The 14,980-nt window shown below is 40.1% G+C and overlaps 1 protein-coding gene across 1 annotated transcript; it reads left to right on the top strand.

Annotated features, from left to right (window-relative positions):
• Window positions 1-83: 83 nt before the first annotated feature.
• On the top strand, window positions 84-12,582 carry syngr2b (synaptogyrin 2b). Its single transcript, XM_028017160.1, has 4 exons — window positions 84-327; window positions 5,365-5,602; window positions 7,901-8,037; window positions 10,666-12,582. Exons 1-4 carry the CDS (start codon window positions 217-219, stop codon window positions 10,906-10,908), a joined length of 729 nt encoding a protein of 242 aa, XP_027872961.1. The 5' UTR covers window positions 84-216; the 3' UTR covers window positions 10,909-12,582.
• The last annotated feature ends 2,398 nt before the right edge of the window (window positions 12,583-14,980 follow it).

Here is a 14,980-nt window from a genome sequence, read left to right as displayed (position 1 = left end):
AAAAGAAAAAAAGAAACGTATTTGTGAAAAAGCAACACAGTCTGCCGGGTCCTCCAGGCGGCTCCCCGGCAGCTCCGCCCCTCTCCGCCTCCTGCTGCGGCTGTCACTTCAGGGAAACGCTCTCAGGAGGTGGCAGCGCTTTTTAGCTTTGGTTCCTCTAAGCCCACAGGCTGCCTTCACTTGTCCGGGGGACCGGCTCCACTCCCAGGGTCAGACATGGCGGAGACCGGAGGTGCAAGTGCATACGGAGTCGCGCTGGCTGGAGTAGGCTTTGACTTCTACAAGTTCGTCCGACAGCCGCAAACAATCGTGCGGGTCCTCAGCTGGGTGAGTGAGAGGCTGGAGGAGCTCAGACTTAAACAGAGCCGGTGGAGATTTTAACCTAATGTGTAAACAGGTGGACTCTGGTTTTAAATAAATAAATGAGCTGGAGAGTTAAAACTGGTTCTTCGTGGTGCGTCTCCAGCAGGCGCGGTGTTTTTTTTTTTTTTGCAGCCTGCGCGGTGACAGATCAACACTCACGACAAAAGGCAGACAAATGTCATGTAGATTTTCACTTCCGGGATGAACTGAACGTCTGAACGCTGCTGTTAGTCTCTGACCTTAACTCTGTCCTACTTCCATGTTGTGCAATAGAAGAAAACGACTATAGTTATAAGTTGAGGTGCTTATGAGGAGAAATTATGGTAACTCATGCTGAGGGGGATATGCTTGTGTGATCACCTGTTGCTAGGTAATTTTATTAAATATAAATTTGTATTATTGTGTCTCGTGAAACAGTAATATTTACTGTGAGCAGGGCCTAATTCAGGAGTTTTGGTAGCATGATCTTCAGGGTTGTTGGATTATGATCTCTTTTTTCTTTCTTTTCTCTTTTGCTGAAAATGTGACTGTAACTATATTAACCTAAATGGAGTAACACAGTCACTGAAACTGACCAAACACACAGTAGGAGATGTGGAGGATGCAGTTAAAGCTCTCTGTCTGTGCCCAGGGGTCAAAGGTTAGGTTAGAGGAGGGACTGTGACATCACTGTTGCCAGCAGTTGTGATTATGACTGAAAGAATTAATTAGATTAATTGATTATTGAAACAACCGTCAACAAATTTAGAAACTGATTCATCGTTATCTGGGGGGTGGGGTATTTTCACGGCATTAATTAAGCCAGAACTGTACTAAAAATATATACGTTTGCATTTAGGACAAAAACATCTTTGTCTGTAAATATAAACTCCTCACGTGCTCTAGTTTATCTTCACCTGGTTCGGGTTTACTAAAAGAATGCTATGTCGTTGCATTTTAGGCAATAAAATGTTTTCCTTACTTAAAAAAGGAATTGAATCATTTATTTAATGTATTTGTAATATTGGATATAAAGGGCTTAAGAAGTTAAATGACAAAAATGTAGAATATGTATGTTTTTATATCAGTTTAATCGTCAAAATAATCTAATTAATCGGTTACTAAAATGATCATTTGCACAATTTTGAGGCCTCTAAAACCACAGCGTCCCAGGCTTCGCCTGCTTGGGTCTGACTCAGACTTTGAGTGGGACGGTTTCCGTCCCCCTGGTGGAATAAAACCTTCCAAACTCTCTTTGTCTAATTGAGATACTCCTGAGAAATGAAATCCTCCAGATTCAGAGGAGTCAAAACGTGTATTTTGATGCAGATAAAGTTCTGCATTCAGGCTACCAGATGAGGGCTGAGAACAGAACATGCCCTTGGCTGCCATCGTTGTTTATGTGAAACACAGTGTGTGTGAGGGAGATGAAGAGTGTTGGTGGTAAATAGGGGCTCTGAACGGGCAGGTAAGGTGATACCTCCCCCCACCTGCTGACCCTTTCCTGTTACTCCTGGTCAGCTACTGCTCTCCCTGGGTAAATGCAGTGCATGCTTGCTGCGGCTGTGTACAACTCATTTGCAATTCCTTCATACCAGATCAGAGTCTATATCTGGTGATTTAAACCTAACTTTAATCTTGTTTTTGTTTTTTGTTTTCTGGAAACATACCTCCAGCTTTCCATGATGTGCTTTAGCTAGTCTAGGACTAAGACAAGTCACCATACGGTGGATCGTAGCCACTGGATTGTAAGGACTATTGTGATCTGAAATGAAGAAAACCTGCAAAAGTCAACTACTGATGTGGACAGTTCATGCAAGCATAGTTTACCTTTTGAAGATGTTTAAAAGTTAGAATCATTACTTCTCTGAGCTACAGAGAGCCAGAGTAAGGACTTTAAAAATGGGGTGGTTTGCTCTAGCTTCTTGGTTTTAGTAAGAAGATTCGCAGCAGCGTTCTGGATCAGCTGCAGCTGTCTGATTTTTATTTAATTTTTTTCTTTCAAATCAGACCTGTGACGACACTATTGCAGTAATCAATGTGACTAAACAAAGCACTAGAGGAAGAAAACACATGGAGGACTTTCTCTAGATCTAGCTGAGACATTTAATCTTGAAAATGTTCTTCAGGTGATAGAAGACCGACTTTGTAATTGTCTTCATGTGTCATCCACATTTTGGGGCCTTATCAGTACTTTCTAGCTGTAATAATCGGGCAACAGAGACTCAGAAGGCCGACGAAGTGCCTCGCCCCTGGACACGACGACTGAGAAAGATGGAGTGGGGATTCGAACCCACAACCCACCGGGTTACAGGTCGAACTCCTACCACTGTCTCCCGTTAAGTCCAACAGAATTAGCGCTGTGGTTCTTCCACAGTCTGTATTTATATGGATTGAACACTTTGACGAGGGCGGCCCCAGTACTGTGGTAACCACGGAAACCGGACTCAGACGTCAAAGCGGTTTGTCATTGTTAGGAAGCTATTTAACTATTAAAACAACTTTTTCAATGATTTTGGTGATGAATGGGAGGTTGGAGATTGGCCTGTAATTCTGCAGTAGTGATTTGTCCAGATTGATTTTTTTTATTTTATCAAAGGCTTGATAACTGCTGTTTAAAACACCTGATGAGAGGGATGAGTTTATGACAGGCTGACCTTTCTTAAGAAAAGTTGTGGGTATGATATCAGGACAGCAAGAAGAGGAGCTTAGTTGATTTATAATTCGTTCTAGTTTTTTGGGGGTCAGGGGGGTTAAGTTGGTAGAACAGTATTGTCTCTAGATTGATATTGATTGAACATAACATTAGTAATGGGTTGGATAATGATGATTAACCCTCTGATTTTCAGAATTTTCTCTGTAAGAAGCAAATTCATTGCAGTCACAGGAGGGTTTGTTAGTCACTCAACTATGGCAAACAAGACAACAAGCAGGGTCAATATGTTCATTAATGATTTCAAAGAAGAATGATTCTCTTGCATGCTTCAGGGTTAAGTGACATATGTTCATCCTTTCTTTCAAGAGTTTCCAGCGAAGTTGAGTTTTTAGCCATTTTTGTTTAACCTTTCGACAATCGCTTCTTTCTCTTCTTACTAGAGTAGTTCTCCATGTGAATTAGACATCAATTACAGAGATCAATTAAATATTAACTCCCTTACTGATAAATCCAGCATGTGTCCTCGATTGTGTGTTGCATGTTTGATATTAGATGTTGATCACGGTTTTCATCCAACTATGTTTCTGCTAAAACATAACAGAGATTATGCTCAGTGATAAAGTCATTAGTTAAAAATGACTTTCCTGGCAAGCAGGAAAGTCAGTGCTATATAAATTTATTTATATAGGGCTGGGTTTCCCCCAGAAGACTTGCTAAGCCCAGTGGTCAGGGCACTAGGGCAGTCATTCCGCAGAACGTCATGTTTTTGAGTTAAAAAATGTTTAAAGTTTGAAAATATCACAGGACAGGAAATTTGAAAATATAACTTGATATTTATGCATTATTGGAAAACTGGAAGATTAATGCCTAAACACCAACTATAAAGTCTTGAAAAAGGCAGTAATAAAAAAAAACTAAGATAAACTAACAATGCCAAACCTGGTGGGAGCAGAAGTAAAGCCTGGTGGGCCTCCAGGCTTATAATACACTGAGGGAAGCCCTCTGGGCATAAAAACACAGACATTTACCAACGTGCTACCATTCAATAAAGTGAAACACGCTAAACAACAATAAGAACAAGAGAGCAAAAGATAAGGTTGAAACAAAATACAAAGATACAATACAAACTGTTACTATGAAAGAATCGCAAACTCTTTTTGAGTCAAACGGCAGGGAATGAAAATGAGTTTTGAGCAAAGATTTAAAATTTGTTTCAGCAGTTTTAGTGGTCTGTACATGTAAAGGTAAATGTAATGTTTTGTAAAGCCAGTTTAAAAAGTTAGTGTTGAATAATTTATCAGTTGGAGGTTGCTTTAGACAGGGGATAAATCTGAGTTTAGATTTTTAGACATGTATGTTTTTAAAGAGGAAATCATGATCCTTTCAAGGGAAATTATATATTTACTGTCTGTCCTGTTATGTACCTTAAGCTTCAACCTGAACCTCCATTTTTCAGCTCCTGCTGCATTCTCCTCCCCTCTCCGCTCCTATGAGTGTTGTGGAGGGAGCTGGTGGCATCTCAGGAATCACATGGCAAGCAGCTGCACCCAAAATGAGGTCACATGGTGCAGCGAGTAATCAGAGCGGATAGTGGCCGACCGCAACCACGGGGCAGAAGGGGAACGGGAGGGGCATTTAAAGTGTCAGCAGTGAGAAACGGGGCTGTTTGTGACGCAGTTTAATCTTGTTATTCTTTTACCTGACTGTGGAAAGCAAATACAAAATGCTTTTACAGTCCTGCCTCCCGTTGTCGAACAACAAAACATAAAATTATGTTGCTAATATGAAAGCCAAGCAAATTCCTCATTCTTTTACATGAATTCAATCTGAATTCAATCTTTAACATACATTGAATTCAGTTCTTTTTAGACATTTCCTTTAGTGCTTTCATAAAATGAACCAAATGACTGCCTGAAGATTAAAATAAAATTGACCTTTTATTTTAGCTCTATATCATGTTATGATGTTATTCCCTTATTAAAAACATAAACGGAGTGCTGCTGCTTTGATTCTTTCATGCATGTTTGAGAAAATCCTCGAATTTCCCATGGCAACCATTCAGAGGTGCAGCAACGCTTGGTTTCACAATTTCCACAAAGCTCCTCCAGACTAGCGGCAGCAGCAATTAGCGCACACCTGGTGGAACTGTGCGCCGGCTGAGCTCATCATCTCCGTCAAACGTTAAAGAATGGTTGTAAGCAGCAGGATGGAGGAACGCTGTGATGACTTGCTGAAGGTGGAGTGTCAGAAAGAGCAGGAGAGAGGCCAGCTTTAAAGTGTCAGGGCTCAAAAACAAATGTATTTTATGTTTAATATATACAGTATTTTTATAACGATGGCCTCTTTGTTTCTCTTCTCTTCTGAAGGTGTTTGCCCTGGTGGTGTTTGCCTGCATCACCACGGAGGGGTACGTCAACCCTCCTAGCAGCTCCCAGGCAAAGTGCATCTTCAACCAGAGCGACTCGACGTGTCAGTATGCCGTGGGAGTCGGGGTGATCGCCTTCCTGGCCTGCGTGGCCTTTCTCATGCTGGATGTTTACGTTCCCTTTATGAGCAACGCCCAGGACAGGAAGTACGCTGTCATGGCGGACCTTGGATTCTCAGGTGAGTGGTGGACTTTGTTAGGTACAACAGCTGCATCAATCAGTGGGTTTTTGTTGTTGTTGTTAATTTTGTTCCCATCCTCTCTAGTTTTTAGGCCAATTGTTAATCCTGTAAGTTGGTCTCCATTATATGGATTACATGTAGGTATAAGAGGATCTGTTTGTAAATTTTATAAAAACGATGCAGTTGGTTCATACTTTAGATCCAGCAGTCTGGGGAGAGCCGCATCCCCTGACCTCAAACTTATGCTCCATTCATTCGCACCACGGCTGTGAATTTGAAATAACAAAAGCTGCTGTTGAACTTGTTGGATTTTCTCCTAACTGGTCACTTTATTAGAAACACCTTCTTATCATGGGGTTGGACCCTCTTTTGTTGGTGAAGCTGCTCTGTTGGATCAAGATCTGGTAACTTCGGAGGTAACTGGAGTTCAGTGAACTCACTGTCCCATCAGAAGAGGGGTACACTCTTCTGATCATACAGGGATAGAGGTTATCAGATGCAATACTCCGGTCAGCAGTGGTGTTTTATATGATGCTCACCTGGTATTAGCGGATCTAAAGTGTCCCAAGAAATGACCCCCCCCGACCATTATACCTCCCCCAGCCTGAACATTTGCTGAAAGACAGGATGATTCTTCTTACCCTGGCTCCAACAAATGGCTATTTGAGCTATAGTTGAGTTTTATATTTTTCTTTAACTGCTCAGACATCAACACATGTAGCAAACACGGCTACTGCTGACTGGGTGATTTGTCTTTTCGGACCATTCTCTCTGTACTCAACAAACAGTCAAAATCTCAGTTATTAAATTCTCACACCAGGCCGCCTCGCACCACGAGCCACGCCACAATCAAGGCCAGTTCGTTCTCCTGATTTTCGCCTTCACGTTTGAAGATGTGTACCTAATAAAGTGGCCATGTAAAAGTGGGCCATGAGAGGAGGTTGGTAAACATTTTGCCCTCTATTTCAAAGGGGAAAACTCCTCCCTCTCTTCTCGTCATCAGCTCTAATCAGGTCAACCCTCACATAAAGACCAGACCTGCTGCTTGGCAACCGATCAGATCAACAGCATTGATATCTATGTCAATCAATGAGTCAGTCAACCAATCACGGTCCTTGACATAACGCTAAACAAGAAAGAAACAGGAAAACAGCAATCACACATTGAAGCAAAAAAGAAAAAAAGACAAAGTTTTTAGGTCATGGATTTCTGAGAATCTACATCGTTGTAACTTTATTTGTATTTTTGTTTTAATAGGATTTTTTTCCCTTCCTGAAATAGGCGATGAGACTGAGTCCTTGTAGAGAGCATGTGTGAACATTCGCACTCAATATTGCACAAAAAATCATAATTATACTTTTACCTTTTTGCAGCTTTGTAGTTTTTTTTATTGTTGCTGTGTTTTGTTTTCGACTTTTTTAGTAATGAAATCTATCTGCACATAGATATTTTGTGTTTTACCCACTTTAGGAAATATTTTGCTTTGTCTTCGTCAGCAGATGATTTAAGTATCCTTTTATTATCTGCCGTTAGTCTTTTGTTAGGAAATGTGGATATATGACTCTATTGATTAACATGCTCCAGTAGGATATTTCTCAAAGTTATCAAGGTTTGACCAGGAATAATAATCTGTCATATTCCATAAAGTCAACTGGATTAATCAAGGATCAGAACCGGAGACAGTGGGAACAGGGTGTAAAATTAAAATCTCCAGAAAATCACATGCAGTTAACTAGAAGTGAATGTTAAAATACATTTTAGATTTTTTTTCTTCAATTATTATTTGCCTCTGATTCATTCATCAAAAATACTTCAATATACTTGGATACTAATAATAATAATAATAATAATAATAATGGAGGATGGCAGTCAGTAGCCAGCTGTAGTTTTACCTCCATGTCAATAATTAATATAATTAATTAATCTAAATGTGTTACTCTTCTGTGAAGCTCAATCTCCTGGCATCATCATCATCTCCTGAATATAATAGCGAGTTTTTCTGTGCTTAACTCTGTACTTACTGAGAAGCAGGGTGGAGCGGCGGGAGGATGACCCGGCAGATTCTGATGAAATGCTCGCTTATCAGCTGCACACAACACACAATTGGCCATTCTTCAAGCAAACAAAGAAGTGTTAGTTTGAGGAAGAAACAACAGCTTGTGCTCAGCTGAGCAGATGGATACACTTTTAGCCGTTGTTTCCAAGCAAATGTCAATCTTGCTTGCTCTTTATTTCAGAGTTTTTACTTTAAAAAGCAAGTGACTGTTTTTGAAACGCTCTCTCCATGTTTTCCAGGCGTGTGGACCTTCCTGTGGCTTGTGTGTTTCTGCCTTTTGGCCAGTCAGTGGTCTCGCACTCATGATGTCAGGGCGATCCCCGAGGACGCTGCGCGCGCCACCATTGCCTTCTCGTTCTTCTCCATCGCCACATGGGTAAGCACAAAGGCCACTGTGTTTGCTTTCTTAACGTATTCTCAGGCTTGGTTCGCAAAAACGTTGGTTCGCAAAAACATCTTACTCTGAGTGGAATGGTTGACGGTGGTTGTTTATGAGCAAGAAAACATCTCTGAATCATTTACATTCACGGCTACCAACTAACCTCGTCAGAAAGCTGATGAAAAATTCTGACCAGGTAATTATATGTGAATTAATTTATATTCATATATTGTTTAGTAACTGCTGAGACATTTTGTTCTGAATAGAGACGCACCCAACACTCCAAATTGTGTTGCCAATTTGTCCTTAAAGACCTGGACCATAACAATATATAAAATATAATTTAAAATATATTTCTAGCCATGAGTGTTTTATTCATTTTAATCTTACCAGTTTGACAAACTGATTAAATATTTGACATTTTAAACCACGTTTTACAACCTTTATTAGTGGTTAGCACGGTTAGCATCAGTAGCTTCCATATGAATCCCCAAGAAAGGTTTCCAAAATAAAGCCAACATTTCCAAGTCCAGCATTTTCTGCAACAGAGATTGAAAACTCAGAGATAACGTAGAGAAAATACACCATTCTTGGGCTTCTTATTACAAGTCTTGTTAGTTGTGGTTAGTTTGACTATATTTTAATACTTATAACAGCTAGTCCTATTTGCACAGTATTATTGAAAGCTGCTGTCGTTTGGTCACCTGGTAGCGCTTTGGGATGCTGTGTTCGCTGACTGAATAATGATTGGATTTGAAAGAGGTACTTGCTGCATTTTACTCAGAAAAAGCTTAAGTTTTGGTCATTTCTGTCAAAGCTCTTTCCAAACAAAAGGTCCTGAATCTCTTCTGTGTGATTAAACCCTACATTAGCTGTAACATTTGTGTTAGCTAGCAGTTTTCTCTCCTTTCCCACATCCTTGTTTCACTTCTCTCCTGATATACGAGTCTTGTTGTGAGGTTTAGCTGCTCTGCTATTGCCTCTTTATGACCTCATTGGTCGCTCCTGTGGAGGCTAACAATGGTGTAGAACTTCCTCTGTTTGTAAAAAAGAAAAACATCTAAGGTATGTTGAAATCCAGGCTACCTCTGGATATTTTTGGAAGCTTTTTTCTTCTCTAACCTGTTGAGCAATAATGGCTCAACTTTTGTCAGGTCTTGAAAACGTCTTAACTTGTAAAGAAAAACAAAATATTTAAACCTCTTTAAACCAGTTGGCAAAAAACAAACGCATGTGAAATTGTTGCTTATTTAAAGTTTTAAATTCAGTGATGATTTATCTGCTGTGGCCTTTCTGTCCTTTTTGAGAATATCTCATAGACTGTAGCAGGTCTGAAAGCTAAGCAGACGGGTTTGAAAGAACAAGAAGTCCTTAGTGTGATAACCGCGTTCAAAGTCAACATTGTCTGACTTCCGTGTGCTGCTGAAAGCCGAGTCTGAGACACAAAACACAAGATTTCATTTCCAGCCCTTTCAGAGTTCTCTATAAATAGTAAGATTTCATGTGTTTGTTTACTTTAGTGAAATGTATCGTGATTACTAATAGTTTAATTATTAATTGGGAAACAGAATTATCTGTAAATACAGACATACAATTATGTCTGTATTTACATCCATAAATGTGTCTGTGCAGAGTAAGGTTACAGAAAAGGTTGTTTTCTCCTGCTTTATGAACATCATGCTATGCTTTATAAAAGCTTTATAAAAGCATAGCATGAGCAGGAAAAGCAAATAGGCAGCAGGTTATTACATAATACAGATTAGATGAGAATCTGCAGCAGCCAAAACAGTCGCGTTATTGTTAATAATGGAAAAAAACATGGGTTGTAATGGAAAACACAGGTTCAAACCCAGTCAAAATAAAGTATACTGGTTGTGGTACAGTTGTGTAATCAAAAAGAAACCATGACCTTTAGCTGGATGTCCCCGATGGCTAGCTGCTGTGATCCAAACTCTGCTACGTTTATTGGTGCCCCTTAATATTGACTGAGAAAATATTTTACTACTAACTCATTGCCCATCATTTAAAATGTGTCCAAAAAATATTACTGCTAGTTGAATCAGGCTGCCCTGCCAGTGAGCAGTGAATTGGGATTGACCTAAACTGGTTTGAGACCCATATTCTGTATTTACTTCCTGTGCCTCTATTAAATAAATTGGCGCTATTGATGTATATTTATGAAAACATGCACCAGACTGTAATTCAAGAACCTCCACTTCTATGGATGTCTCCTTTGAACAACATGGTCTAAAAAGGTGTTGCACAACGGGGAGAAATTTTCAGGGATTTGAGTGAGTCTGACTGAATGATGTCACCAGAGTTGTGTGATATCTGGGACAACGAGACCTGCTGGTTTCCTCCAGATGAACAGGAAGCTGTGAATATATCAGCTTTCACAGGATTTTACAGATAAGTTGAAACATGTTGGTGTCAGATATCACACGGTATCTGACACCAGCGCACGTAGAGTCACATTTAGCTCAATGGGCTAAAGTTTTCGGCTCTTAAAAGCATCTTTCCAAGCTTTCATCTGCATTAAATCCTGAATGGTTACATTATTAACCGTCTTTGACTTATTGCTGGAAAATAAGTATATGACTTACTGATCATCCTCTCCTCCTGCAGGGAATCCTGACCTACTTCGCCCTGGGCCGTTTCCGTCGGGGCGTGGACGACGTCAGCATTCCCACCTACACGGATCCAGCCCCGGAAATCCACACCCCGTACCCCTCCACCTATGCTCCCACCACCTACACCCCCACCACCTACACCTACCCCAGCAACATGCTCGAATCCCAGAAGCAGCCCACCTTCACCTCAAACCTCCCGCCGCAGAGCGACACCGGCTACCTGCCGCCCAAATACTGACGCAGTGGAGCGGAGTGGGAGGGGGTCTTCACGGATGACGGGGCGATGCTGAGCGACAGCGCTCTGTCGTATCGATGCGGTTTTACATTCAAGTCAACACATTGTTCAAAGTGTCCGGGAGGACGTGAGACTCACGCGGCAGGCTGGAGACGACGAGCAAACGCTGTTTACGCCAACGGGCCTGAGATCAGATCTGAAGACACTGAAAGAGGCTTGAGCAATGTGACCTTTCACCTGTGTGCAAAAGCAACATTTACCTCAGACCAGCTGAACCTGCAGGGGAGAGGGGCGTTGCAGTGAAAACAATCCTGTAGAGGAGCAACAATCAGCGTGGAGGAGGTCAAACGTGTGTTTCTCTTTACTCTAAAGACAGGACGGTCACGTGCCATGTTGTTTTGATTTTCAGGATTTTTTTCTGTTTCTTTAAATTGCTCAAAAAGCTATAGTAATAGAATTTACCAAATGGGTTACAAGGTTTGTGGAGAAAAAACCCCAACCTAATTTAAGTTATATTTTATAATCATGGATTCTGTAAAAGTAACACAAATCCTCTGATATATAATCAGAAAAGGTTTATCTTTCCTTTGCTGCTTAAACTCATTAAAGCCATAATGATTGAGCATTTCCACCAGACTGACTGTACTAACTGTAACAGACGTGTGTTGGTTTTAAAAGGTTTACAAGTGCTGAACTGACCTTTGAACTTGCAGCTAACTTTCTGATGGAGAGGGAGGAGCTTGGAGATAACGCGGCACTTATTGAACGAGTCTGTCCACTGAATGTTTTCTTCTTCTCTCCCTTGTGCAGCATTTCTTCCTCCACCGCCCAAAAACAGAGCAACAGCACCCTTCCTAGGTTAAATACTGACATTTTGAGTTTTCTGAGACGTGAGGGGTTTCTTTAGTTAACAGGCTTCAAAGGTAGAGCTACAGATCACCAAAACCTGCTCTCTGAGCTTACAGTTAATTTGCTTCGCCAGTTCTTTCTGGTGCAGATCAGAGACCAGTTTTGGTTCGTTGTGTGAGCTGAATTTAGACCTGTGAGCATATTATGTTTTTCTTGAGTCATCTGTGAAAACGGTGGAGTGACGTCTGTCATTTTTCATACAAAATGTGCATAAATGGTTCAGAGAAAAAGGAAGAGAAGACTTCGTTTGTACTGAGAATTGCCTTGCAACATCATTCTGGTGGTCAAAGACAACAAATCCAGGAGAGTTCCTCCGCTTTAAAAACCGCTTGCGCCCTGCAGAGGTATTCATACATCCCATTAAATCTTGCTAAGATACTCTGGAGTCCTGAGGGTGTAGGTTGTAGGAGGATCGCAACTCCTAAGCTAATTTGGGAACCGAAGAGTTTAAAATGTGATTAAATCTTGAGGTAATATTTTTGAGTTTTAACAGCTGTGTCAAATGCTGAAAATCTAGTTCTTGGATCTGTGACATCTAAAGCAGCTTCTTTTAATTTCTCACTTTAAGCAGCTTGTTTTTGTTTTGTTTTCTTTCCCAAAAGTGCCGTAAATGATGTGGGCCTAAAAGTGTAAAAGTGATGTGGCCAAGGATTTGTGATTTACTGAATAATTGTAGCAAATGAGCTCTGAAATATGTGTAAATAATGTGCACCTTGTTTGATTCTTGCTTTAAAATAATAAACAAGTGGTTAATGAATGAAAAAAACATCAACATGGCATGTTTTAGTTTCCTCTGGTTGTGTATTCAATGGTAGCCTGGTAATAATCAACTCCCTGTCCTAATGTTTGCATCGTACAGAAGATCTGGGATCTCGGATATTGAGAAACAATTGCTTCCTGGAGACGTGGACAGTGTTGAGGTTGCTAACCTCCAATATTGTGTTGCAAGTTGGTGGGGACGAGAAGGAGCGGGCGGGGGGGATGGGTTTCTGGAAGATCTTTTCTTTTTTTAGTGCTAAGAATAAAGCCAAAATTTACATGTGAATGCCAGACAAATCTTATTCAATAAATTAGGATATATGTCCTGATCAGGCTTGTCAGAGTAAAAGTACCTTTTAAAAATAACTTTTGTTATTTTTAAAAGGTAACAAATAACTAGAAATGCTACTAGATTTTGTAGTATTAAACATACTACGAAATCTAAATATGTTAAAATGGACGTAATTTAATTAATCTATATAATGTCTCTCACTTGATGGTGATGGAATTACAAACAAATGAACTTTTCAGTCATATTCTAATTTATGGAATGAGTCTGTATTTGCTGAGTATATTTACTTTAATATAGCAAATATTAAAGACGCAAAAACCTGTTTTGGGTCTTGTTGGGGCAGTTGGTTAGTAGAGTGACCGTCGTCGATATTACAGGTTTCTATAAAATGTGACTTAAAGCTGAGATGCGGATGTTTGGATATGTAAAAATATATATATTCTCTCTGCATATAAATCTATAAATAGTTTGGTTTCTGCCAGTTCTGTAAAGATACAAGAGAGAAAAAAGCGAATTCTCGTTTATATTGACCAATAATTAAATTTAATTGTCGCTGCAGGAGCCATGGTTTAAAATTTAACAAACTTTGGCTCTTTATGCTTTATGAAATGTTTCATATTATTTGATGACTGCTCTGAATCTCGCCACGTTCTACGAACACATGACGCAATGATGTTCTGGGACAATGTAGGAAAAAACGGGTGGCTGTATTGTTTTTCTCTCTCAGTCGGTGAGCTTCACGTTAAGGTCACCGTGCGTGACTCGTTGCCAGGGCAACCAATAAACAGTCCCGGAAGCACAGAGCAAAGATTGCGTTCGAGTGCATCAGGAATCAAAACAAACAAACAAACAAACACAAAAACATTTCCCACACAAAAAAGTAAAAACATCGAACAAAACATTCTGTCCGTTGCAGATTTATGTTTTTGAATTTTCGTTTTGCGATCAATAGGAAGGAAAAATCACGGTGGTTGATTAGCTAACTTGGTCTCCTGATTATCTGTCAGAAAATGTAGGTCGCCTTATTTTTGTGTAAATTGAACCGAAATACTCCGAACTGCGCAGCAATAGCACATGTTAAGGTGATAAACGTTAAGCTAGCATAGCTAACCTACTCCTCACTTTCTTTCTATATATTTTTTAATTAAACATTTTTTACTTACCTGTGAGATGTGATCCCTATGGACCTTGTTATCGTGCTGTCGTAGTCTTGACAATTAATATCAAAACTTTGCGTCCCTTTTTCAGATTCTTTGCTTGATTGTGTCATTTCCCCACCACTGATATTCCTGACTGAATGTAAAACAATGGCGCATGTAAAGCACAGTCACATGATGTCCAATCCACTAGATCAATGAGTGGACTTGCCATTTACGTTTTACAAAGCATTAATAGCCAGTTAATCGCAGTTAATGGCATTAACAGCCATTAACAGCCAATTAATGCTTTGTATACAATGGTCAGGCTAACTCAGCATAGAATCCTGAGATGTCAGAGAAAGTAAGTTTTCTCCAGTTGTGTGGAGCAGATTTCATGTCGCCAAGCACTGCTGACTGAAAGAATGTCACTATGCTTTGTCTCAATAATGTCTAATTGAGTAAAAACTCAAACTAAAACTGTGGAGACTGAAGTGGAGCCACATTTCACTCAGCTAGCTGCAGGCTAGCCACACCAGCTATTTAACCAGCAAGTACCAGCTAATTATATTTTGAAAATCACATTTAACATTCTGCATTTTATATTTTTAAGATAAAGTTCAAAACGTCCAGTTTTGTGTGATGTTCTTCTACAGCACATTACACAACTCAGACTTTAAATGCAGAACCGATGAAAACCACACCCTGTAGAGGAGGATGAGAGCAACTTAAGAGTAATTAGATGAGGAAGTCAAGATTTGTTTCCATTTCACAGACATGATATTTTCGACCCTGCTCACTGCAAACCAGCGGCTCACTGCAGTGTGGTGGGCCGCTAAGATTTAAACCGTTTATTTTTATCCTCACTCTGCTGCGGTGAGGAGTTAGATTACACATCTCGGGGTGAAGAGGTCAAATGAAAGTAAAACATGTTTGAGGTTCCTACAGCTACTGTCAAAAATACTTAGACACAAAGCAA

Source organism: Xiphophorus couchianus, chromosome 5 (assembly GCF_001444195.1).
Source record: "Xiphophorus couchianus chromosome 5, X_couchianus-1.0, whole genome shotgun sequence".
NCBI classification, from domain to species: domain Eukaryota; kingdom Metazoa; phylum Chordata; class Actinopteri; order Cyprinodontiformes; family Poeciliidae; genus Xiphophorus; species Xiphophorus couchianus.
The sequence above is the reverse complement of the archived record's forward strand: the minus strand, read 5'-3'. Positions and strand labels throughout refer to the sequence as shown.